Source organism: Berghia stephanieae, chromosome 2 (assembly GCF_034508935.2).
Source record: "Berghia stephanieae isolate SIO BIC M18660-M18661 chromosome 2, UCSD_Bste_1.3, whole genome shotgun sequence".
NCBI lineage: Eukaryota > Metazoa > Mollusca > Gastropoda > Nudibranchia > Aeolidiidae > Berghia > Berghia stephanieae.
Window position 1 is genome coordinate 67,823,577 of NC_088361.1, and position 26,370 is coordinate 67,849,946.

The 26,370-nt window shown below is 36.3% G+C and overlaps 1 protein-coding gene across 1 annotated transcript; it reads left to right on the forward strand.

Moving 5' to 3' along the window:
- Positions 1-6,243: 6,243 nt before the first annotated feature.
- LOC144965392 (46 kDa FK506-binding nuclear protein-like) lies at positions 6,244-24,591 on the forward strand. The gene is made up of 12 exons (XM_078900688.1): positions 6,244-6,369; positions 9,639-9,725; positions 11,280-11,429; positions 12,708-12,827; positions 13,198-13,382; positions 15,118-15,139; positions 16,082-16,314; positions 18,318-18,404; positions 18,965-19,150; positions 20,071-20,200; positions 22,476-22,524; positions 23,834-24,591. Exons 1-12 carry the CDS (start codon positions 6,333-6,335, stop codon positions 23,910-23,912), a joined length of 1,365 nt encoding a protein of 454 aa, XP_078756814.1. The 5' UTR covers positions 6,244-6,332; the 3' UTR covers positions 23,913-24,591.
- The last annotated feature ends 1,779 nt before the right edge of the window (positions 24,592-26,370 follow it).

The window sequence follows — 26,370 nt, forward strand, 5'->3', positions numbered from 1 at the left end:
TCTATTTATGACATCAAGTATTATTATTGCCCATTTGATGCTTTCACCGTGATGGTTTCGGGTGGATAATATTCAGGTTTAACTTCTTTGGTAATAAATTAATTAATAATAATAATAATAATCTAAAAATTCGAAATTTAAACCCAGAAAAGAGAAGTTGCAATGAAGGTAAAATAAGGTTTTAGAAAGACCTTATTAAAAGTTATGAGCAGTCAGCTGGCTCCGTAGCGCAGTGGATAAGTTGTCAGACTCTAACCTTGAAAGTACTGGGTTCAATCCCATTCAGGACATTAAAAAAAAAAGTTTACTTTATTGAGAAAGACATCATTTTTGTTGTTATAGTTACTGGACATATATTTAAAACCTTAAATCAAGAAGCTTATAATATGAACTGGAGTGAGAGGCGGTGGCGTCACGCGTGCCATGCAAGGAACCATCGCCGCCATGCCCATTGTGGCATGATAAGGCTATTTTGCTTTGGGGCAAACAATACCGGCATGGGTGTGTGTGTGACCTCATACTTAATTACAATTACAAGCACACTTTGATACACAGCATCTTTATTTTCACCGGCGGTCGGTCAAAAGAGCGAAGTTGTTTTGTGCCGCCCTATATTTTCCGTAGATTAACATGTCAGCCAAACAAAAAACTTCAATTTTAAAATTTTGATAAAATTAAAAATTTAGCACATACTGCTTTTTGTTTTGAATTTAATATTTGATGACTCGTGCGTCGCTCCGCGAAGGTAGCGTCAAATCGGCACGTTTCATCTTTCCCCGTTGCCTGCGCGGGGTGACAATGAGCGGAGGGTGTGGTGTGGTGTGGGACGTTTTTTTTTTGTTTATATGAGCCAGTCTTCGTTTGGCCGTCCTGTCCTTATCCTATACTCCGTTGTACCTTGAAGAAAGTTAGTTACCACTCCCCAATCTCCCTCCACCCTCCCTCCTCAACTAACTATTGTCTTTCACTGCTAAAATAATTAGGCCAAGACGGCCAATCTAGCGATGCACGCCCTGAGGTCCTACTTGGGATAAATTAAAACCATATCAGTTTTATCACTGAAAGAAGAGGCTTTGCTTCACTTAGATATACGGATGAAGAGAGTGGCAATAAATATATATTTCATCATTGTTTGTTTTGCTTAAATATATATTAAATATAAAAAAGAACAGTAAACAAAGTATGCACCGAGAAGAGCCCCATGGTACTATAAATAAAAATCCCTGACCCCACGGAGTCCTTCATCCCCGCACACTCCCAACGATCCCTACTCAACTTGTATTGTGTGCATTGTCTAATACTAATAATAGTATAATTATAAAGATGTCGCTGATTGTGTGTGAAGTTAACAAGTGCTTTGCGTTTGGAATTAAATGTGGATTTTTGAATTCTATTATTCTAAAGTTGTGTGTCATACCGTTCGTATTCAGAGAAAATGTATTATCGCTGTTGTCATTGTTTATGAAACATACCTGTTTTTATCTTGAATCATTTTATTTTAAAAAGTTATTTCTGTAATTTGTAACCAATCATGAATCATGTTGATTTTTTAATTGATAATCAATTCCGACACTTATCCCCTCAAGAGAAAATAGTGGTGAAAGATTTAGGTCCACACAAACCAGTGATTTTTAACTTAGTTTCTAACACTCCGAGGAGACAGCGCCGATTTAATAATGATTATTTTTAAAATGTTGAATGGCTTACTGCCAGTGAAAGCCGTAAAACGCTTCATTGTTTTTATTGCTTGATTTTTTTGGTGATGTATGCTACAACAGGAGGATTCAGTGATATTGCGCACATCTCTCAGGCACTGAAGAAACATTCTGAATCAAATAGCCATGTCACAGATGCTGTTAAATATAAACTTTTCAACGTTGTAGATATAAGAAATCAGTTGGAAACAGGACATGCTGCGTCTGTGAGTCGTTATAATGAACAGGTGAAAGTTAACAGACAAGTTTTGTCCAAGATAATTGATGCTCTTTTGTGAGTATGTCTCGTTAATATTCTAACACGCACACACAAATACACGCACATATGCAAACAATTGCAATACCGCCCTCCACACACACACACACATACACACACACACACATACAAAGTAGGTCAAATTAAGTTAAATTAACTAGACCAATAAAATTTGATTCTGTATTTCGGATTTGTGCCGCCTTAAATACAATGTGACCAACCGCCCCTGTTTATTTTGTTTATCTGCTGAGCACACATTTACTTATACGATTATTCACTGTTGTTTCTGTTTTTTCACTTGTCTTGGTCAAATATATTTAAAAGTGCAAGTAAAGCTTGTATTATATAATTCAGGAATTCTCTTTGAGACTTCAAGGATCCACATACTAACGTTCTCGGGGGAAAAAAAACAACAAACCTAATCAAGCTTGATTGTTGAGAAAAGATGGTTCACACGTGTGTTGTCACTGGTTGCCATAACCGAAAACAAAAGGATTCCATTAGGAGTTTTCACTCGTAAGTCACGGATGTTTGTTAGCCCATTTTATCTCTAAAATCACTAATTTGCTATCAATATTCAATCATAGTCCTCTTCCTCCTTTATCCCCCTCCTCCACCCATCTTCTCTTTACTCACATTCTCTCACTGTACTCAGGTGTAAAATGAGTACCTGGTCGTTTACAGCGTTGTCTTTGTCCGAAAAATTATAATATCGCCTAACAGGCGTCATGTCCCGTCCTACATGTTAAATGTTGCTGTTGACCAGGAACCCCTTGTAAAGCGCTTTGAGCACATTTAGTGGATATTGCGCTATAAAAAAGCTCAATTGTTTTTTTTTTAGACCTTCTTCTGTTATTCACTTTTCAGATGATAATTCAACGATAATGACTTTGAGTCGATAGACAAAAGCTGTTCTTGTCGGCTATATATTTATGTTTTAATACAGTATAATATAATCTGTAGTAGCAACGTTTTGCCGTTCCCGACAATCAACGTAACATATTGTTATCTGTCTTGTAATTTCCACTATTTGTACACGTGTATATATCAACATTTAATTCATTACTATTGTACAGCTGTTATCTAGATTGTTACTTTTACTGGTATAAATACAAACTAATATTTCAGGTTCCCCTTTTCCGACCCCGAGCGACTCATTCAATGGATTAGCCGCGTGTCACGCCAAGATACATGTGGAAACTCATGGAAACCTACAAAATACTCTAAGATTTGCAGTGATCACTTCGTTCCTGGAGATTATGAGCTTGACACTGAAAGAAAAGTCTTACGCAATAGTGCAGTTCCGTCTTTATTTCCTTCCCACCCTAGTCATAAACAACCAACACCTAAACCTCGTCGAAAATCCCCCAAAAAACGTTCTTTTCAAGCTGACGTCAACTGTACTTTCAACCATGAAAGTGACACAGAGGTGTCCGCAAAATGTAGCAGAGTAATGATAGACCGTTGCTATACAAACCAACCAGTTGAAACGAATACTGAATTGGAAAATTTAAGAGACAATCTTGAAAAGGCTAAGTCAGTCATTAAAGAGAAAGGGAAGACAATTAAATGTCTTCGCCAGAAATTAAAGAGAAGAGACGCCACCATATCGAGCATCCTAGATGAAATGGAGGAAATAAAATTGCTCTCATCAGAGGAACACCATTTGCTGAAACTCAACTTTGATAAAGAAACCTTATCTTTAATTGAAAATGAGATGAAGGCAACCGAGACCAGCGTATGCGGCAGGCGTTACACTGATGAAGTTAAAAATTTTGCTGTTACCCTTCACTTCTATAGTGCTCAGGCATACGAGTATGTCAGGAAATTCCTCGCTTTGCCACATCCTTCCACTATACGCAAATGGGCATCAACCAGAAACTGCAGTCCAGGTTTTCTGTCTGAGGTAATGGATACGTTACAGAAGGACTTCAGCGATGAACGGAGACAAGTAGTTATCATGTTTGATGCCATGCACATAAAGAAAGCATACAGCTATGACACTGGTACGCAAAAATACATGGGCTCTGTTAACTAGGACATCTCCACACCGGCTGTGAGGATACATTGGCCACAGAAACATTAGTCGTCATGGTGGTTGCACACTTGAGTTATTTTTTAAGTGACGTTACGAATTTTGAATACCGATAGTGATAAGCCAAACACAATGCCGAATTCTTTGGAACTTTTAATTGACTTACTTGACTTAAGCCTCTTGATTACTTGTGGAACATTGGGCCGCAACAGTACTCTTCCACCTGACTCGGTCTTTAGAGGTCTCCTTTATCCGGGCCCAGGTTGGTCCGGCTGTCTTCAACTCGGTCTCGATGCTTCGATGTGGATTCCAGATAGAACCTGTCTGGTGATGTTGCTTGATGGTATGGCCAATCCAGTCCCATTTCCTTTTCTTTATCTCCGTTTCAATAGGTGACTGGTTCAGTTTTTGGAGCAGTTCTCCATTTGTGATGATGTCCGGTCACTTGATATTCACTTCCTGGCCCATCGTCATGGTGGTTGGTTTAAAGAAACATTTTAAACTGCCAATCGGATATTTTCTCTTGGACAAAATCAATGCGAACACCCAGGCACAAATAGTCAAGGATGCAATCACTCTCGTGACAGAAGCTGGGCACAGTGTCATCGCTGTTGTCTGTGATGGAAATTACACCAATCAAGCAACAGCAACCGCTTTGGGGTGCGATTTGTCAAATCCTAACATTCTTAAAACTAATTCTGAAAATCCTGTGACAAGAGAAAATGTTTATTTTTGTTTCGATGCTTGTCACCTAATCAAAAATGTCAGAAACTGTCTCGGGGATCTAAAAATTATAAATGCGAATAATGGTACTGTCAAATGGCAGCATATATTTGAACTGAATAGTTTGCAGCAACAAGACAATTTAGTATTAGCCAATAAATTAAGAGGCAAGCATGAGTGACCGTAGAAAACGAAAAGGCGACTGCAGACATCAAATGGTAGGCTTATATCATCAAATTATGTCTACATGTTGTCACAAATAATAACTCTACGTTACCATACGACCAAAACCCAAAATATCTGGGCGTAATCCTGGACCGGTCCCTCACATATAGGAAACACCTAGAAAATACTGCACATAAACTCCAGAAAAGGAACGGTATCGTTAGAAAACTTGCTGGAACTTCCTGGGGTGCCTCAGAACATCCTCTATAGCACTCTGTTACAGTGTAGCAGAATACTGTGCCCCTGTCTGGGCAAGGTCCACTCACACCAAAATAGTAGACTCCGCTCTAAATAACACCATGAGAACAATTTCTGGCACATTGAAATCAACTCCCACCTCGTGATTACCAATAATGAGCGCAATTGCCCCTCCCCATCTCCGAAGAGAAGAGGCGACACAAAAACAATATCACCGACTGGAGAAAACAACATCAAATACTCCACTCAGAATAATCACCCAATCAGCCCCCACAACATCACGCCTAAAATCTCGCAAACCGTTCTACAAATCCAAAAAAGAACATTTCGACCTCTCTGATAGCTGGAAAACTGAATGAGAGAAAAACAAACCAAAAAAACAGTGATCTAATCGAGGACCCCACAGCAACACCACTCCCAGGTTTCTACACACTAAACAGAAAACAGTGGTTCTCCTGTAACAGACTACGATCTAAACACGGTGGAACAGCATCTAATCTCCACAAATGGGGCTATATAACAACACCAACATGCCAAGCCTGTAACGCTCCAAATCAGGACATCGACCATGTGGTACTTCACTGTCCATCAACATCCATAGAGGGCGGCTATCCTGCTATCCACAAAGCTGATGACGACTACATCAAATGGCTGAATGAGTCACACTTGGAGGTGTGAAGACCATACGACACTACTACATGATTGACATGGCCATATAGGGAACTCAAAGAATCTGAACACGAGAGGTCGAGCGCCGCCATTTTCTTTTTTATGTTATGCAACCAGGGACGATTAGCCACTAAAAAGTGGCTGTTGTCTGGCCTGCTCCCTAGTCTGTGGGGGGTAGGGAGGGGGAAGTTGGGTGTGAGGATTGTAGGGCATGTATCAGCTCCTGGTAGTGGATTGCTTATTTTGTAATCTTTGCCTCGTTTTCATTTTTTTATGGAGGCTTTGTGGATCTTATTTTAAATAGGGGTTCTGTGCTTCCAATGTATTGTAAGTGTTGTCAGTGGTTAAGATGGCTTAGTTCATTTTAATTAAGATTAATTAAGATTTATTTTCTTAGAGGAAAAGTGAAATCCGAAGCAAAATGTTTCCGAGTGACAAGTGTTTTTAGTCTGCTGTTACAGCTGTTTGCTGTTTCCGGTTACGAAAATTAGCCGCGGTGGTGAAAAAAAGCATGGTCGTTATCAATCCCGTGAAAAACATGTTTTGGGGTAAGATAGATTTTGAATAAAGATGTATTCAATGTATTTTACTTGTTTATGTCTGTACCCTTCAATTGATCTCTCATGATTTTGTCTGTTGAGTCGGGGATTCACCACCTCGACTCGACACTTTTTCTTTATCTTCATCTCCTCCTCCTCCTCCTGTAAACTCCTTACTCATTCTCCTTGCGTGAACGGATTTTCTATAGTTCACGATATGTAAACTAAAGGAAAAAGTTAAGAAAAGGTCTCCACCGAAGTGGGGGTTCTCCATATATGTAAAGGACATATATGGGCAGTTAAAAAATGCCATGTTCAAGTCCTCTGCTGACTGACTGCCCTACTGCACCAGTCCATTCTTACTTGACGGTGAGAACACAATGTGCTGATTGGGAACAGTATCAGTAATGTTATAAATCCATAAAGATGATATTGGGGTTATAACACTTTTGCTCTCTTTGGCGCTTACAACCACTACACTCGTTTGTGTGCAGGTATACCCCCCCCCCCCTCCACACACACACACACGTCAAGGCTCAAGGCATCCCGCGAATAGTCCGGGAATGTCCATCCGGTAATAAAACTAAAACAGAGTCAGGAGTCAATACATGACTAGAAAATCAACAATCCATAATGAGTTTCGAAGTAAGAAGAGCTTGGGAAATGAATGGAACCCCGTTGTTATACCCATTGTGAAGTCACAAACTCAGGGAAGAAATAACACATAAAACAGTGAATTTGAACTCACAGTGACACCCAACAGGTTACCCAACGTGAAAACAATTCACAACAACTCAATAGCCAAACAACAACTTCTTCTTCTTCTTCTTCTTCTTCTTCTTCTTCTTCTTCTTCTTCTTCTTCCTTTTTGTAGGAAGTGAGAGAGGCATTACGGAAGAAGAAGGCAGCAAATGGAAGATACTCTAGAAGTAGAAGCAAAACGGAAGAGGGACAAATTCAAGAGTGAGAAACGCAACTACTAAAATAGTCCGAGAAGTGCACCAAAAGTATGAGAACAAGATAGCAGAATCGAAAGAAAACCCTAAGGCAATCTGGGGTTATGTAAACAGTAAAATGAAGACAAGACAGGGAACCTGTGACACGAGGAAAGAAGATGGCACTTGGGCATCTGCAGGAAAACTTGCCAGATATTGCAAAAGAAGTAATATAGATCCTGCACAATGGCCGATTACTGAAACCACAGACCAGTGAGCCTTACATCTGTAGTCTGCAAGCTCATGGAACAGCTGATTAGAGAAGAAGTAGTTGATCATATGACCAAGAACAAACTATTCGGCAAAGGACAACATGGTTTCATGGCGGGAAGGTCTACGGTAACAAACCTACCTGAAACAATGGATGACTGGAAGAGAGACCTGGAATTAGGCAACAATTTAGATGTCATATACCTCGACTTCAGAAAGGCATTTGACAAAGTTCCACACTGGCGCCTAATCAGGAAATTGGAACAGTATCACATTAATGATCAGATAGTCAAATGGGTCCGAGATGTCCTCAAGGATAGAAGACAAAAAGTGGTAGTGAATGGAACAGCATCAGCGGAGAGACTAGTAACAAGTGGAGTTCCACAAGGAAGTGTACTGGGACCAGTTCTCTTCCTGATTTATATCGACTTGCCAGACAATCTATCATCTAAATGTTAAATCTTTGCCGATGATACTAAGCTCTATGGAGTAGCTAATACAGAAAAGAAAAGAAACACCTTACAACAAGATTTGAAAAAGCTTGAAGAATGGTCCGAAACATGGCAGATGGAGTACAGTGTAGACAAATGTGCAGTTCTTCACCTAGGAAAAAACAACAGAAGCAAACTATATAATGAAAGAAAAACCCCTGCAGAAATCCAATGGGGAAAAAGACCTAGGAGTATTTATTGACAGGAAGCTAAACTTCAAGAAGCAAATTTAAGATGTTCAATCTAAGGCTAGTAGAACACTCGGAATAGTGAAAAGAAATTTCAAGAATCTGAAACCAAAACACATGACTACCATCTACAAGACTATGGTTAGATCAAAGCTGGAATATGCCAACTGCATATGGTATCCAAAGTTTGAGGGAGACAAAGACTGTTTGGAAAGAGTGCAAAGGAGAGCAACAAAACTTATCACACACCTGAAAGACAAAACCTACTGTGAGAGACTGAAAGAATTAAATCTCCCGACCTTAGATTAAAGGAGAAGAAGAGGAGATATGATCCAACCATATAAAATATAAAGAACATTCAGACACGAGGAAACAGCAAGAAACTGGGGAAAAAATGTTTTAAGACAAATGAAAGAAGGAACTTTTTTTCATCTAGAATTGTCAATAGTAGTAGTATCGTTCGGCTACACTTCTATGTTCAAGGTATCAATCCAGGTTCTGAAGTCATCATCACATTTGTTGATGGTTTCAAATCCCCCTTCAAGTTTTGTCTCTGGGCAATCTAGTACGAGGTGGTTTGCATCTTGTGGTGCTTGGTTGCACTTTGGGCATGTTGGTGATTCTTGGAGCCCCCATTTGTGCATGTTGGCAGCTGTTCTTGTATGTTTTGACCGTAATCTATTTGCAGCTACCCAGTATTTTCTTGGTTGATCCTGTAGACCTGGGAGACTTTTACAGGGATCTTCAATTAGTTCCCCTTTTGTTGGTTTATTCCTTTTCTATTCCTCGCACCAGGCTTCTTGCGTGTTGTAGTTTTCTTTCTTTGATAGGTAGAAAGGTGAACGAGATTTTAGTCTTGATGTTGGGGGCGCACTTTTGTATATGGTTTGCAGAGGAGTTCCACTGTCTTCTTCAGCTCTGGATATCCATTTCTGTGTTGCATCCTCGCTCCTCAAGTGGGGTGATGCTATAGCGCTCATGACTGGCAGCCATTGTGTTGGAGTTGATTTCAGGCATCCAGGCCCCAATGACCCTGAAGGTCATACCAGCTTGGATGCAATCGTGCTGGAACAGCAACAGGATAGGGACCAGACGAAGGATGATCCAACCCGACGCTCAGACAAGGCTTGCCTTTTCCTGACCCACACTTCTGATAATAAAGAATTGTCAATAACTGGAATGAACTGCAAGAAACCACAGTATCAGCAAAAAATTTGAATAAATTCAAAGCAGAGTTGGAGATAAGTAACATCCTCGGAAACAAGTACAGTTACTACACCAAGTCTAAAAGCTCTATACAGAGGTATCCAGGTAGGAGGTAGGTAGGTAGGTATTTACTGATGTCACCAAATAATTTCACATATTGACAAAATTTTACATCTTTTAAATTACAGGGGTGGCTCTTGATGCTGGGAAGCGCTACTCTCAAGTAGTGGACCAGACATTTCATTTAAGTATGGCAGCATTGGAGCCAGGTTCAGGTGAGTAAATCATGACTTTGTTGTGGTGATCCCAACAAGTCATTTAAATTTAATGAACAAGTACAATCTCGACTCATTTTTTTGTTTTATTATGGATGAGCATGTGGTTTTCAATCTAATGGGAACATGATACCAATACTCGTATTGTTGATGTCTGTGTCTCATCGGTGTGGTGTTTTGTATTTACAAATTACAAGTAGATAGTGATAGGGCTTGACAACAGGGGGCTGTTATCAGTTTAGGAGGACACTCTTAAAATAAACCACAGTTGGACAGGAATTGTAAGCCGTGGATGGCAACTTGTCCAAGAGGACACTGAAATAAAATCCCCACTGCCTTGTGGACAAGTCTTTGTTGACTAAATCCTCCGACTTTACTCGATATATTCTGTGTGCTGTCAACATAAAAGTATGAAAAGGTTTTTCAGACCTTTATATTCTCACAGTTATCTGAAATCAGACACCCCAATAATTTTCGACTACAGGAAATGCCAAAGTCAAAGCAAATTTTAAGAGATTTTCTACCACCCAAAATTAAACAAACTGGCAATAGAAAATTGTGGATGATTACCCAAGCCGTCTCTCACACTCTGTTTTACTTTGGTCACTGCACGAGCGTGACTGTTTGGGAGATTCCCCTCTTCGTGATTATAAATGCCTCTCTCTCATTCACTGCTCTTGTGCTGGATCTTTCATTTGCGCCAGTTGTCTTTTATCATTGTATATTTTCAAGCACAGTTTTATAGAATATAATTTATAATGTTATCATTCTTTGTAACAGATTCCAATACACAATTTCTGACCTCACTATTTTTTAAGTTTGTATTTTACGATTGTTTGTCTGAACATTAGCAGAGAAATTTTGATAAGTAAAAGTAATTAATTCAAAACCATTTTTTAATTAAATATTTTATGGTTGAGATGTTTTGTATTAAGACGTTTGACATTTCATCTTTACAATTTATTAACATCTGTTGAGGTAACTGATGGGTTTAAGAAAAAAAAAATCACCCACAGTTTTGGAAAATATGGTTTACAGGTTTGTATATAAAGAAGCTCATCCTAACAGAAAGGCGGGCCAAATACAGAGTCAGGGGAATGAAAGGTGTGGACAAAAACTGCACCTAGACTTTTTAATCACAATGTCTTGACAAAGTCGAGCAATGTTTTTGGACATGGTCAGTGACTGGATCTGATATTGTTCTTTAGCAAGGTATTCATGCCCATTATCCCCGCTCAATTCAGGTATGAATGATTACCAGGGTATGAGCAGAGGCGGATATTGTAAGAGTGGTACTAGAAATTCTCTATTGTCTTCTGGCACTTTTCTACTCACTTCATCTCTTGTTGTTACTAGAAAACAGGTGACATTCGTTTAATGGAAAGTTGGCTTCATATGGCCTGCTGAGGGGAATAAAAAAAAAGGATCGTGGTGTTCATTGAGCAAAGCAAAATTTGAAATGCACAATGCTCAATGTTTCATTTAATTCATTCTTTCTATTTAGAATTGATTGCAATTTTTTTCCCTTTTAAAATTTTGTTGTTGTTTTTGCAGCTACTGGAAATGAATATGTGCAAGTCATGCTTCAACGAGAGTCTTCAGAGTTTCTTCTTTGTTCTTTACAGCAAGGGAAAATAATGCAGCAACCTTTGGACTTGATATTTTCTGCTGGAGAGGAACTTTCATTTTCTCTTGGTGGAAAAGGTATGGAGGATACCTTAGGATGACATTTTAAACTCTATTTTACAGTGAATAGTACTCGTCCTCATTCAAAGGAGGAGTTAATAATGCTTTAAATGATACTCAACAAAAATTCAAAATTATTCAAAATCTGTTTTGCAACTTTGAGATCAAATTATGAAACTATCCAAGTATTGCCATCTTTTAGTTATTTAAAATGTAGGGCCTTTTAACCCTCTTAATGTCCAGCAAAAAAAAAATTATAGTGCACTCAAAATGTGGGTTAAAATCCAGATTCTTTTTGAATTTGACAAAAAGTAATCGTAGACAATACATTTTCTATCAAAAACTACCAACTACTACTATTTATTTTTGTAAAGATAATTTCACAAGCAGTATGAAAGTATCATTCTTTCGTTTTATTTAGATATAAAAGTCATTTAGCTCATGGATTTGCAATGAACCTTTTTCTAACAGCATGAAAAAAATGAATCGTAAGTTTAAAAAATTTGAAAGATCATATATTTTACAAAGAAAATGTGAAAAATAAACAGCAATATTCATGTTTTTAACAGGACAAATGAAAGCAATGCAATATATGTGTTAATTTATTACTATATAAGGGAGAAGTGTGAATAAAAAAATGAAATTAAAATAGATTTTTGGGGGAGAAAAAATCATTTGACATTGGTAGAACATGACAACAAAGTGACATCCATAGCTGTTGTCAGCAAAAAAAAAAGAAAAGTTTGATATCTTCGCGACTGGAGTGTAGAGTAGCAGGTATTATTGGCCAGAGATATTTAAGCGATGTAACCAGACTCGATAAAGAAGCTGGGTTCTAAAGCCACGATCGTGTCTCTGTGTAGTCCACCGGGAAAGCCACAATCATGGCTCTGAGCAGTAAGAGAGTTAAGATATTTTTGCATTGAAAGCACAATATAAATGTACATTGTTGTTGTTGCTATAATATTTGGTTATATTTTTTATTGTCATCATTACTATTATTATTACTATTATTATTATTATTATTATTATTATTATTATTATTATTATTATTATTATTATTATTATTATTATTATTATTACTATTCTTCTTCTTCTTCTTCTTCTTCTTCTTCTTCTTCTTCTTCTTCTTCTTCTTCTTCTTCTTCTTCTTCTTCTTCTTCTTCTTCTTCTTCTTCTTCTTCTTCTTCTTCTCAGATCAAAACATGGATGTTTGTGTACATGTGAAGGAAAGAAAGAGCACATTGTGATACTGTTGGTTCTTCACCCATATTTTAATCAAATTTTATTTTACAGGGACTGTGCACTTAACAGGTTATGTTATTGAGGATGAGCCTGGAATGGAGGATGATTACTCAGATGAAGAATCAGATGCACCTGAATTGGTAGAAATGGATTCAGATTTGTTGAAACCCGGTAGGCAAGGAAATTTTATCTGCCTTGTTTTGATTTTTAACATTTTTTTAATCTGTTTATTTTTTCTTTGAAAATAGATGCACTTCACTTCAGCCAAGACTTTATCAGATGCCAATCCGTTAATAATCCCGCTATTAAATATTTTACTGTCATAATTATGGTGGTGAAGTTGTGTCACTTTATTTGTTACCAAGCTTCCCTGACATGTGTTGAAAAAAAAATTACAATTTTCTATATTTTTTTTCCTCATGTCACGCATTTGTTATATCCTGTCTGTTTTTGTTTTGATGTGGTATTTCCTTACAAGGCAGTGAATCTTGTGTCTTTATTTCCTGTGACATTAATTAGTCTACATGAATATCTTTTTCAGGTTCAAAGAGGAAAGCTTTTGAGAATGCTTTACAATTCAAGAAAAAGAAATTATCAGAATCTATTGAAGACGATGATGATGAGGAGGATGATGAAGATTTTGAAGGAGACGATGATGATGATGATGATGATGATGATAGTGGTGATGACAGTGATGAAAGTGATGAATCATTTTCAGAGGATGAGGTACCTGTTCTCTTTATATTTAACCTTTTTTAAAATTAAAGGTTTTTGGATATCTACCTTTGTTAGCTCTTCTACAGCCCAAATAACTATCCTAAATTTGTCTGAAGTTCCTTACATTTTGTTTTCGTTCCCTATTTCCTGCATTTTTTGGTTTTCCTGATTAAAAAAAAAATAATAAAATTTTTTTTTTTATTTTTACAGTTTTACTATTACAGTAATAAAAAAACAAACATCATCATCATCATCAATGTTCTCACCCTGAATTTGACGAAGTATTGATCCTTCAAAACCATAAGGCGCAAAAAGCCGGAAATTATCCAGGTTTCTGTTTCATTGTACATGACAGTACTAATTGCTTTCAACCAGGATTAAAACCAATCTGCTTCCTGTGAAGCAAGTGCTTTACTAAAATTTTGGGAGCTGAATCCCCAAGATTTTTCCATAACTTAAGCTTTGAAAGTTTACAGGTCTGCTTACATCTGTTGTCCTTTTCTGTGTGGCTTAGTGTCTGTTGCTCTGGTAGGAAGACTTTTTATTTCACCCAATGACTGCATCAAATGGAGATACCTTTTTGGAGAGATGTAATCTTCTTTATCATATAAATTGTCTTAAAAGTGTTTTTAGTTGTTAAATGGTATTTTGTAAACACCGAGTTTATATTCTTTGAGTTTATAATCATAAATATTTATAATTTGTTCTTTTTTACCTGATTCTGATACAATTTGAAAGTGTTGCAAGAATCCTAAAACCCATTAAAAAAAAAAATTCACAGTTGATGATAGTTTGAATGATAACTTTCTTTCATCCGCCTCTCTCTCTCTCTCTCTCTCTCTCTCTCTCTCTCTCTCTCTCTCTCTCTCTCTCTCTCTCTCTCTCTCTCCTCTCTCTCTTCTCTCTCTCTCTCTCTCTCTCTCTCTCTCTCTCTCTCTCTCTCTCCTCTCTCTCTCTCTCTCTCTCTCTCTCTCCTCTCTCTCTCTCTCTCTCTCTCTCCTCTCTCTCTCTCTCTCTCTCTCTCTCTCTCTCCTCTCTCTCTCTCTCTCTCTCTCTCTCTCTCTCTCTCTTCTCTCTCTCTCTCTCTCTCCTCTCTCCCCTCTCTCTCTCTCTCTCTCTCTCTCCTCCTCTCTCTCTCTCTCTCTCTCTCTCTCTCTCTCTCTCTCTCTCTCTCTCTCTCTCTCTCTCTCTCTCTCCTCTCTCTCTCTCTTCCTCTCTCTCCTCTCTCTCCTCTCTCCCTCTCTCTCTCTCTCTCTCTCTCTCTCTCCTCTCTCTCTCTCTCTTCTCTCTCTCTCTCTCCTCTCTCTCTCCTCCTCTCCTCTCTCTCTCTCTCTCCTCTCCCTCTCTCTCTCTCTCTCTCTCTCCTCTCTCTCTCTCTCTCTCCTTCTCTCTCTCTCTCTCTCCTCTCTCTCCTCTCTCTCTCTCTCTCTCTCTCTCTCTTCTCTCCTCTCTCTCTCCTCTCTCCTCTCTCTCTCCTCTCTCTCTCTCTCTCTCTCTCTCTCTCTATTTCTCTATATTATTTATTTATATATATTATATATATAATATATTATATTATAATATATATATATATTATATATAATATATATATATATATATATATATATTATATATATAATATATATATATATATATATATATATATATATATATATATATATATATATTTATATCTTTCTTTCTTTCTTTCTTTGTTTTTATGGTTTTGCTGTTATTTAATGGCTATTGAATAAATCTTTTTCAGTTGACATTTGATGAAGATGAAGGTCAGTGCATTTTTTGGTTTTGTTTAATATGATAACTACAAACCATTTTCAAATTTTCTTGGTTTATTATTATTTTTGATATTGTTTTTTGTTTCAATTTGATTTCTATATTCTTGTGGTCTCAATTTATAAGCACGCTCCACGGGCAAAATAGAACTTGTACTTGATAAATTTACTTCTTTATAAACAAGCTCACACAGACACCACATTTGAGCAGGCTCATTTTTTCAGCATAAGAGGGAGAGGAAAAGAAAACAGTGAACATGGTTTACATAGAAAAAATGAAAACACTCTGTAGATATATTTCACCATATTGAGCTTTTATATAGCGCAATACCCACTAAACGTGCTCAAAGCGCTTTGCAAGGGCCCCTGGCCAACAGCAACATTTAACATGTAGGATGGGACATGACGCCTTTAAGGCGATATTACAATTTTTGTGGACAGACAGTGCTAATGGCCAGGTACTCATTTTGCACCTGAGTACTAGTCACACCTTCCTTTTCTATTACATCTCTTGCTTGAAACCTTTTCATTCTATTATTTAATATCTTAGAGGCGAAATGTTGAAGCAGGTAATAAAATCTGCTCAATAACATAGGCAGGTTTTGACTAGAATGGCAGGGGTTAAGGGATGGATGGATCGGGACAACAGTGTGGTTTAATAGGGGTAGAACAAGATGTAACATTGATGTAATGCAGGAGGTCAGGTTAGAAAATAAGGTGGTGGAGAAGGAGAGGGGAAAGGAGAAGACGATGATTATGATGTTTTATGGAATTTCTTGAAAGCTGACCAACTCTTTAGCTAGCCAAAAAAAAAATAAAAAAAATAGAAGATATGAAATAAGATAAAACAATATTAAGCAGGAAAGAGAAGTCAACTAAAACTGCCTAATTTGTGCAGCAGTGTTTCATTTTTTCTTTTTTTTTTTTCTTTATAAGGTTCTGACTTATTAGAAGATGATGAGGAAGATGATAAAAATTTGTCACCAAAGAAAGCAGCTGTTGTCACTCCAAAAGGAGGCAATCTTGGAACTACAAAAAAAGACAAAAATACCCCCAAAACACCTTCATCTGTTCAGAAAATTAACAATCAGAAGAAAAATGATAAAACCCCTCAAACCCCCACATCACAGAAGAAAAATCTGAAGCAAGAAGAAAAATCCCCACAAACGGTTGGTATTTTCTTATTTTAAAAACAGCTTTTGATGCCTGTGAATATAAACATAGGTTCCGTTCTCTTTACTAAGAAACTTGGTAAGACTTGTGTGCATTAATGATTGTGTTGATTCTGTTGAATAAGATTATTTATGCTAGATTATTCTATAAAAACTGAGTTTCTTAATTATATCCAACTTTTTTTTTTTTTTTAACAGAATGAGTACATGCTCCTCAACTGCAGTATCTATTAAAAACTATACAACTTACATTCCAAAGTGTCAACACTAATTTAGTTCTGTGTCATTTGCAAAAGTTGAAATTTTCATCTGTGAGTTTTTTTTACTTATAAACACTTGTGAGTAACAAAAACAGGATACTGCTAATCTTTTAACAGATTTTCAGTTTTATTCCTCATGGATAATTATTATTATTTTTTTTTCTTTTCTTTTGTGCATTTCATGGTTTTCCGCTGTTCAGTGCATTTTACAATCCTTCATTTATTCCTGCAGCAGCAAAACTATTATTTTGTAGTGTACCTCTTTCAGACCTAGCTCTCTTAATCTGAAATATGTAAATGCCTTGGACTGGGTTCAGAAATTACAATTTATAATCCTTTTCCTTTTTTCATATTGTTTTGTTCAATAAATTTCAAGTTCTCGTATTTATCAAAGATAAAAGATGACTCATTTCAATTGTTAACCCTCTCCCCCTTGGTTTGAATGGATTTGATTTCTTGATCAGAGAGTAGTCGAAATTCTTCATGACTTTAATTTAGACTTTTGTTTATTGACATGAGTTGACATCAGTATTATAATTCCAAGACTAGTTGCGGAACAGATTAGATTTGACAACAGATATAAGTATGAGATATGCGTGGAATATTATCTATTCTATTGACTGCTTGTGAGTCAAAGTATGCCGGCTGTGGCCAGCAGATCAAAAAGTTTCAATTAACCTTGCCAATAAACAGTTTTGCTGGTAGGATTAGTTTTGGCCTGATTTTGCCATGTCAAACATTTCCCTGTGATAAGCCCCAGACCGCCAAACCATAGATCCCTTTAAAAAAAGTCATCATATCTAGTTTCTTATTTTGACACCTGTTCTCAGGTTGATGAAATTTGGTGACATTCATATTTTTATGACATTGACAGACAGACTGGCGCCAATTGTTTACATTGACACAAGACCACGGAGGTCTAGGACGAGTAGATAATGGAAAGGGAGTGGGATTGGACCAAAAAAAAAAACCCACCAACTTTTGCAGAGTAGTCTCTGTCTCTGTCTCTCTCTCTCTCTCTCTCTCTCTCTCTCTCTCTCTCTCTCTCTCTCTCTCTCTCTCTCTCTCTCTCCTCTTTCTCCTCTCTCTCTCTGCTCTCTGGTGGTTGTAGTAGTGGTGGTAATAATGATGATATGGTGGTGGAGGTAATGGATTTTGTATGTTGAAATTCCTGTTTCAGCATTGAAATTCCTCATAGTGGAATCTGAAATTCCTGTAAGCCAAAATTTAAGGTGGCGTCTCTTATGTACTGGTGCAATCAAGATTGCAGCCTTTAAAATTGCTTTTGGAAAGAATTCATTATATATTTATAAAAAGTAAAAGTTATGTCTAATGATAAGAATGGATGCAGGTACAGAACCAGTACATTACTATGTTATTTGTGCCTTTGGTTTGAATTTGACAGATGGACCCCTGAGTTTGACCAATGGATTGGTTTTGTCTTGCAGGCTTTTTGTTTTATTTGCTCAGTCCTGGCAGGCTTTTAATATTTTCTTACTTTGACCCATGTGACTCCTGCATTTTGGGTAAGAATACCTCATGCACATAAGGGAGTGTGGCCACCATAAGAAAGGAAAGAAGCAAATCAATTGCATTGTCACAATCTTGACACCGCTTTTGTCTTGACTTGAAAGAGGAATTTCTGATTTTCAATTGTGCATGTGAATAGACGTTTGGTGAACATTTCCTTGATAGATGTAAATCCTTTGCTTTGACTGGTTTTCGTTTATTTTCCATTAGCCCAACACTCCAAACACTCCAGCCAATGGTGAAAGTGCCAAAAAGAAGAAAAAAAATAAGAAAAACAAAGATGGAAACTCATCCATGGTATGTATGTTTCTATGAACCAATTACCTATTTAATATTTTGAAACACTAATTTCATGAAGTTGTACAATAATATCGATATATTCGTATAGTTTGTTGATATGTACAGTGACAATTGTTGAGTCATCTCAGACTAAGACACACTGACAGATTGGTACTTGTTAAGCTTGTGCCCTTTGTCTCACTTTATATTCAGCTGCTTGTAGACACAAATATATATATATATGGGACAGTCATAAGACCATAGTTATACTATGGTCTTATGACTGTCCCATTTACTTCTTTTCAAGTACTGTTAAGTGTTAAAAGTGTTTATACATGTAAAAAGAAAAATTGAACAAAAAATTTTTTTGCTAGATGTTCGATGCAGGTCTGACGATTTATGTGTGAATGCAGTGCTACACAAATATATTCTTTTGCTTCCTCTCCTTGTACGATAGGATTATTTCAGTTTCTTTTGTTTCGGTTTAGTTTGTTTGATAAATATATAGAGGATTTTAATCTACTTATATTACAAATAAAATTGTAAGGATGTAACTATTGACAAAATTTATATTTTAGAACCAGAGCACTAATAGTACCCCTTCTAAATCATCACCTGAATCAACTCCAAAGAGTGCCAAGAAAGGAAAGGAGAGCAACACTCCTAAAATTGTAACGCCTGGAAAAAAGAAAGTTGTGGCAGGAGGAACAGTTGTAGAGGATGTAAAAGTCGGTCATGGGCCAGAGGCAAAACCAGGAAAAATGGTATAGCTTACATTTGCAATTTCTGTACAAAAATGATTGAATTGGATGAATTTAAATCTAACAAAAGATATGAAAAGTTAAATCGTACTTCTGTTTTTCAGGTGAGATTTTCTGTCGTAAATTTTAAAATATTTTTCACAAATAGTGTGATCAACCAGGGGAACATGAGTAGGGCTGCCAAGAGTCCCGCATTTGAGACTACTGTCATTTCACCCCAGTTGTTGATAGTCATAGTATTAGAAAATGACTGTGATATCATCTATGGGCAATCAATACATATTTGTGTGTCTAATTAGTCCCTTCAAAGTGCATGGAGTTGATGTCAAATAATATTGTATTTTAGGAGGTCAATGACCCGAGGTATTGTTATATGAGGCTTCCAATAGGTGAAGATATTTTAAACTACATCCAATTGGTGTACAATTATTGTGTACTGTCAGCTACTGTCCCTATTTAATTTTAGCAGTGTGTATTTGTGTGTGGGTGTTTGTGAGTGTGTATCTATTATTCTGTCCCTCATTCTGACTTTCTGAACTTGGCAGCCCTGCATGAGGACTAAATCTGAAAAAAGAAAGGAAAGTATATGTATTTAATAAAGAAAAAAATAAGATGGTTGCTTTCGCAAAAAGGTGGCATCTTAATTAAGGGACTCAATGCATTTCTTCTTCTTCTTCTTCCTGCATGTCTGCAAATCACCTGGAGTGTATTGTTGCAGACTTTGGTGTACAATTCTCATTCATTAATTATACCATGCTACACGTATTATTTTTAGAAAATCATGTTTTCACAAATTTCAGTCAGACATTCAATGCATTCCAGTCAGATAACTTATTTGTGTGTTTTACCAATGTTGTGCAGAATCTTATCCTTTGCAAAGTGTTAAATTTACCGACTCATGTTTTCATTCCATCTTTTTACAGGTATCAGTGTATTATGTTGGAACACTGACGGCAAACAACAAAAGGTTTGACTCATGCACAGGTGGCAAACCTTTCCGTTTCAGACTCAAACAGGGAGAGGTCATCAAGGGTTGGGACAATGGAGTTGAAGGTATAGCATGGCAAGGTTTTTTTTAGTATCTGTGGTTTGCAGATGCTGATAATAATACAAGTTCCTTATATTGACTTCGTTTGCTTTTTATCTTTATGATTAATTGCAGGGCCTCCCCAAAAATAAAATATTTGCGTAAAATTAAAAAAAACAAGTTAGATTACCCTGGTTTGTGTCGAATTGACGGGGTCTTAGCTCAGTTGATAGAGTGCTTGCTCTTCACATGCAAAAGGACTGAGACTGATCCTGGGTGAATTCAAAATTTGTTTTTTCTGATCCCCCTATCCACCCAGTAGTGATTGGGTAGCTGGGTATTTTAGATATGGTGGAAAGTACTCTGCAATAGACTAGCATCCTATCCAAAGTATAGCAAGCACTATTGTCCATTTCACACTATAGAAACTGGGATAAACTCCAGTTCCATTGGCCTAATGGCTATGAAGGGCGACTTACCTCTCTGTTTAATTGACAAAACAATTTCTTGCTACCTTTGGATTAATGCAATCCATCAATGCCAGTTCTCAGAGACCTAGCTACCTAATCACTGTTTGGTTTGAAAAAGCTTTAATGGGATGGAGTGCTCTACCAAATGAACTATCAGGACCCCTCTAAAATATAGGCATAAGCTTGAAATTTAAAAATATAAATTAATTTTTTTTATTGCCATCTATAAGTTTGTTAATACAATTCTTGGGATGGCTAGGTCTAATGCAAAAGGGTATTTGTTTTGACCCTTTATTACAATAGAAAGCATAGTTGGGAATTTCCCGCTATTTAGCGATTTTCTCGCTGAAATGAAAATTCGGTGCTGCTTCAAACCCGCTATTCTCAATGGTGATAATCATTTTCCTCCGATCACCATCATGTCTTGTGTCATATGTGACACCTGTGCTCAGTGGCTTGCATTTTGGTGACTCTCCCTCCTTATGACATCAGCCTAAACAGACTGGTGCCAAATGTCAGACCAATGCGGTGATCATGAATTAGTGTGGTATAGTACAAAGGGAAGCGGGTGGTGCAAACGAGTCTTGATTATTTTTTTTCTCTCTTTAGCTGTAGTATGTTAGTCCAATCTTATAAGTGTTAGGGCTGTTTTGGGATCTTCTCTGTCTTTTCTATGATTATTATTATTATTTAGATACTATTATTATATTTTTATAGATATATATTTTTTTTCAATTCGTTACAACTTTGTTCGAATTGAAATGAAAAAAAATCATAAGTATAGCTTTTGGCAAAGTATCCTGTCCACTCCCCCTTACTCTCTCTCTCTCTCTTCCAAGTTGAAACCAAGTAATCCACGATTTGTCACACAATTTTATAATTTTCACCACTATAATAAATTGATTCTGTAAAAATATTTTCCTCTATCACTCGTGTACAATTTTGATTTTAATGATAAGCAGAGATGTTAAATTTGTCATTTCATAAGTGTTTTGTCAGTAAATTAAAAATAAAAAGCCACTTTACCCCATGCCCCAAAACCAAACATGCGCAATCCAAACTGTTAATCCAAGTATCCAAAAGATGGATCACATTAATTTCAAAATGTCAGCATTTATACAGGGCATGTCCACTAAATGTGATTCTAAAAACAAGGGGTTCAAAACCAATAGCAACACTGTTTCAATACATGTGAATAACCAGTACTATCACTATCATGCCTTTTGTGTTATATTAATCTGTCTGTCGTTTGATAAAGGGAAAAACCTGAAACGTTCACACCATTTGTCTTTTTACATAAACTGATGCTGAAATTCTACCACATCATTGTCATATAAACTTCTATTTGAAAATATATTAGGCTGTATGACTATAAAGACCAATCAAATGATGTCAAATAATTGAAAAAGTTAGAAATAGAAAAAACATACAGATTTGGGGCAACCTACCCTACCCGTGGCTTTTCTATTGTATACTTGCTTTCACCGGTTAATTCAATTCTATTGTCTTACATTTCATGGCACTGTAATACTTCAGGAGTTTGACAATTGTTGAAAGCTCATGTAATTGTATGTCTATATTTCATCATGTTGAGTCTCGTGATCTCAAGTTCAAGTCCTTTGGCCCTCAAGGCTGGGAGATGGTAAAAGGGGTAACATGCTGTGATTGGCCTGATAATTGTGCATAATTTTAAATTTTAACCAAGTTTTAGCAAGTCATAGACTGGTATGATGATTTTTTAACTGAAGTCCAAAAGTATTGAATGACTTGAGAAGGGTCTACACATTTTGAAACGATTATTTAAAAATTTATTTTTGTCTTTTTATGACAGGAATGAAAGTAGGTGGGAAGCGGAAAATTGTTGTGCCACCAAACCAAGGGTAAGTGCAAAATCCATTGGTATGTAGACTGACTGTAGACAGTCTTGGCTTATAACTTTGCTTTTAAATACACTGCAGAGTGGATATATCGACAACTGGTATATTGACATCAAAGTCCTGTTTTGTTAGTCGCATTCTGGCATTTCCTCAACGATATTTGGATAGACAAAAATTGAAGATGTCCATAGATCAAATAATTTCTTATAATGTGGTTAATTATTGATAAAACATTTTAAAAAATGGACAGATAATTTTTTTTTCAAGCTCTGTGATAAAGCCAATCTGCTAATAATAATAATAATTGCTCGGATTAGTATCGCTCTTTTTAACAAACTTATCCATGAGGTCAAAATATGTGCCTAAACGTTGAATCTTTAGAACAAGTCAACGTGGTGTTAACAAGTGAGAAAGAGACATTTATTGTTCGTGGGAAAAAGCTGTGTGTTCTTGTTGGTTGTATGTATTGTGGTGCATTGTATCTTTATGTAGCATATCTATCTGATTTGCTTTTAATGTAGTCTTGGATGATGATGGGTGCGTTTGGGTCATTGGTGGCTTTGTGTAAGGTAACCGTTTTTCAATGGTTTCCATTCAAGTGACTGTAGAGAGGGTGTGATCTACCCAGGTCTCTGGATTTGTATCTGGTTGCGAATCTTGCAACTGCTTTTTCTACTTTTTAAATCTTGTCTATGTTCTTTTTTGTGTAGGGGTTCCACACAGAGCTGAGATATAGTATTGGCCTGATAAGATAAGCGATGCATACGCTTGGGCATTGGTTTCCTTTTGAGAAACCCCAGCATCTTACTTGCCTTTGCTGTGATATGTTCTATATGGGTTTGCCACTTAAGTTTCTTATTGAGATTGACTCTGAGGTATTTTATGGAGTTGACATGTTGGAAAGGATGATCATGCATTGTGTAATTGTGAGTATAAGGCTCTTTCATGTTTGATAATGACATGACATTTTGATGGATGGAATTTCATGTGCCATAGGTCTGACTGCGTCTGGAGGGAATTAAGTTCTTTCTGGAGTTCATGTGCCTCTGTGCTACTATATAATATTGTCTTGTAAAGAAGGCTATCATCTGTAAACAGTTAAAGCCTTGTTTGTGGAGATAATAAAGGCCCAAGTACTGTTCCTTGTGGTGCTCCTGATCAGACATTAATTTTTTCGCTTGAGAACCCATCAATGACAAATTGTTTAGAATGATTTTGTAAGATATATTTGATTTTGGTTTCCATTCTTTCATTTATAAGTTAAACTTTGAATCAAATAGAGCATAAATATTTATATTCTTAAAACTTTCAGGTATGGCGGCCAGAAACAAGGACCTATTCCTCCCAATTCTTCTCTAACATTTGAGGTAGAACTAAAAGCCGTTAGTTAGAAAATGGACCATTTTTTTTTTCATTTGATATATATATCTATACATATTATTTGAAAATTGTTGAGTACATCATGATCATAATGTAATATGTTAATGAATCGAGAGAAATGTTGAAGGGATTGATTGAGTAAAAAGTTAAGAAAAATAAATCTGAAACTGAGACTTTCATTTTCTAAGGATTTACCCACCCTTGCTAACTTTAGTGACATTCTGTTTGAGTCAAAAATATTGGATTCTCATGGCTTTTGTCACTGACTAATAAATGAGAGATACAGGGTTATTTTCTTTTTTTTCTCTTTTATACCACTGGAGACTGTAACTGTTTTTGAAACTGTTTGCAAGTTGTGTCTTCGAAAAAAAATTGCTAGAGCTAAAATGATATAGATCTAACAAGATTTATTTTTTTTTGTCACAAAAATGTCTTTTTGAATATTGATCGATTTTGTGATTGGTCTTAAAGTTGTGAAAAAAAAATTGTATTGCAATGCCACATCATATTGTTTATTGTCTTGGATAATTACAAATTGCAGACAAAAAGTTTTATTGTTAATGAAGTTAATGTGAGTGCCATGAATGCCAAATAGAAAGCATTGAAAGACCTACAACAATGAATGCCTATGTTTTACAAGAATGTGTTGATGTATGTGATAGATAAAATAAAATAAATCTTCGAAATTTATTCAATGTCGTTTGAGTTGTGACATATACTTACTTTCATGTTGTTTTTTTATACTACACAAAGAATAGATCACTTAATAAATGAATTATTAACTGATACTTTACTAACCCAAGTTATAGAGATATTATGTTTTGCACATTAATTTTATTAAAGACCAGCTGGGTGGGGTCCTTTGACCTCCCACGGTGGGCAGGAGATCACTTGTTGTATCTTCTATCCCTTATATGTGTTCCCAGTTGCTGTCTTTATCTTGAAATATGATTGTCTGGCCTTTGCTGGAGTCCTTAGCTAAGAGGGAAATGGTCATGTTTGGGAGATTATTTTTTCCCCCCTGTAAATCATCTCTGTTATATATTGTTAGTTATGTTTCCTTTTTTGGATATATTCTGAAAGCATTTGAGTGTATTCAACTTGATGGGTTCCCGTATTGGTGTCTGGATGGAACTTTTGGGTGATCTTGGAATGTTCCTTATTTGAACCAGTCCCCTTTCTTTCTTTTTCTTGGGTACCTATACACTACATTTTTCACTATCCCATATTCTTCCTTTTTATATTTACTGGTGCTGAAACGACCTAAATGTGTCACAAGCACCTTAAAACCCTTAGAAACAAAACAAAAGAGGACTTGGCTAAATGGAGGGCATAGAACCATGATCTGGGGGACTTCGATTCGATCCCCACCGCAGGCCTTTTTCTTTTCTTTTAACTCAAAAAGTCACATCCAGGCACAAGCAAAGGATCCTGTTATAAAGGATACACTGAATCGTTTACACAGTACAGTATATTCAAAACAAATAATTATAAGAGTACATAACAGATGATTCAGTAGGAAAAAATTTGATCTCAAAAAAAAAACAAAATTCTATACAAGTACAGTTTCCTCAAACTTATTCATGTCCCAAATTTTTTCCTCATTCTTTTTTTATCTTTCCATTCATTTCTCCGATATTTTATTGAACTGCCAACATGATCCTCAAAGTGTTTAAGGTCACTAAAAGAGTATGACAAAAAATAAAAAAGCTATAGAAATTGAACAATGCATAAGATCTTTCAGTTTCAGTAAAAAAGTGTACAATGAATGAAAATGCTTAAAAATATGCATTTTTTACGTATTGTTGGCAGTACTGTATTTGTCATAGGACCACAAATAGGAAAAACTACCACCTTTCCCTATTTGTACTCCCAACACTCTTTAGTGTTGAAGATAAAATGCTCTGGCCATTCTGTTTTCATAAACAAAATGGCGCTTTCGTTAAACCTGTAAAAAAAAAGTTTAAATTCTTGGAGGAAAGACCACGATCGTGGTCTCCCCAACTAAAATCATCATATTTGGATAGGGAGACCACAATCATGGACTTTTTAGTCAAACTGATCAGTTTTCTAGGGAGACCATGATTTTGATTGACAAGCTCAAATGGCTTGTTTGGGATAGATTGACCAGGTGAGGTTCTACATATGACTATATTGGTGGGTTCGAATTCCATTGTTGCCAATTTAAAAAAATTAAAAACTTGCCTTCTATTTCTATCAGAGTAAATCATGTTGCAAATATTTATATTTTTCTTCCCCTTAAAAAAAAAAGATGTTCTAACAACCCCCTCCCCTCCTTCTGAAAAAAAATAGACATGAAACCATCCCACTCTTTCCAAAATTGTTATTCCCTTTAATTTTTCTATTTTCTCTTATTTTCATTGCATGTGAAATAGAGATTGATCTGAATGGTGAAAGGATTGGATGAAAATTCCTGTAAATAACCGTTTGTGGAGTGTGCCAACAGCA

Bases quoted from the DNA above. Each gene is read 5' to 3' on its own strand.
- LOC144965392 (XM_078900688.1), top strand. From the start codon at position 6,333: ATGGTCGTTATCAATCCCGTGAAAAACATGTTTTGGG. The intron at 11,430-12,707 runs GTATGGAGGATA...TTTATTTTACAG, and splicing joins ATTTTCTCTTGGTGGAAAAG to GGACTGTGCACTTAACAGGT. The intron at 18,405-18,964 runs GTATGTATGTTT...TTTATATTTTAG, and splicing joins AAGATGGAAACTCATCCATG to AACCAGAGCACTAATAGTAC.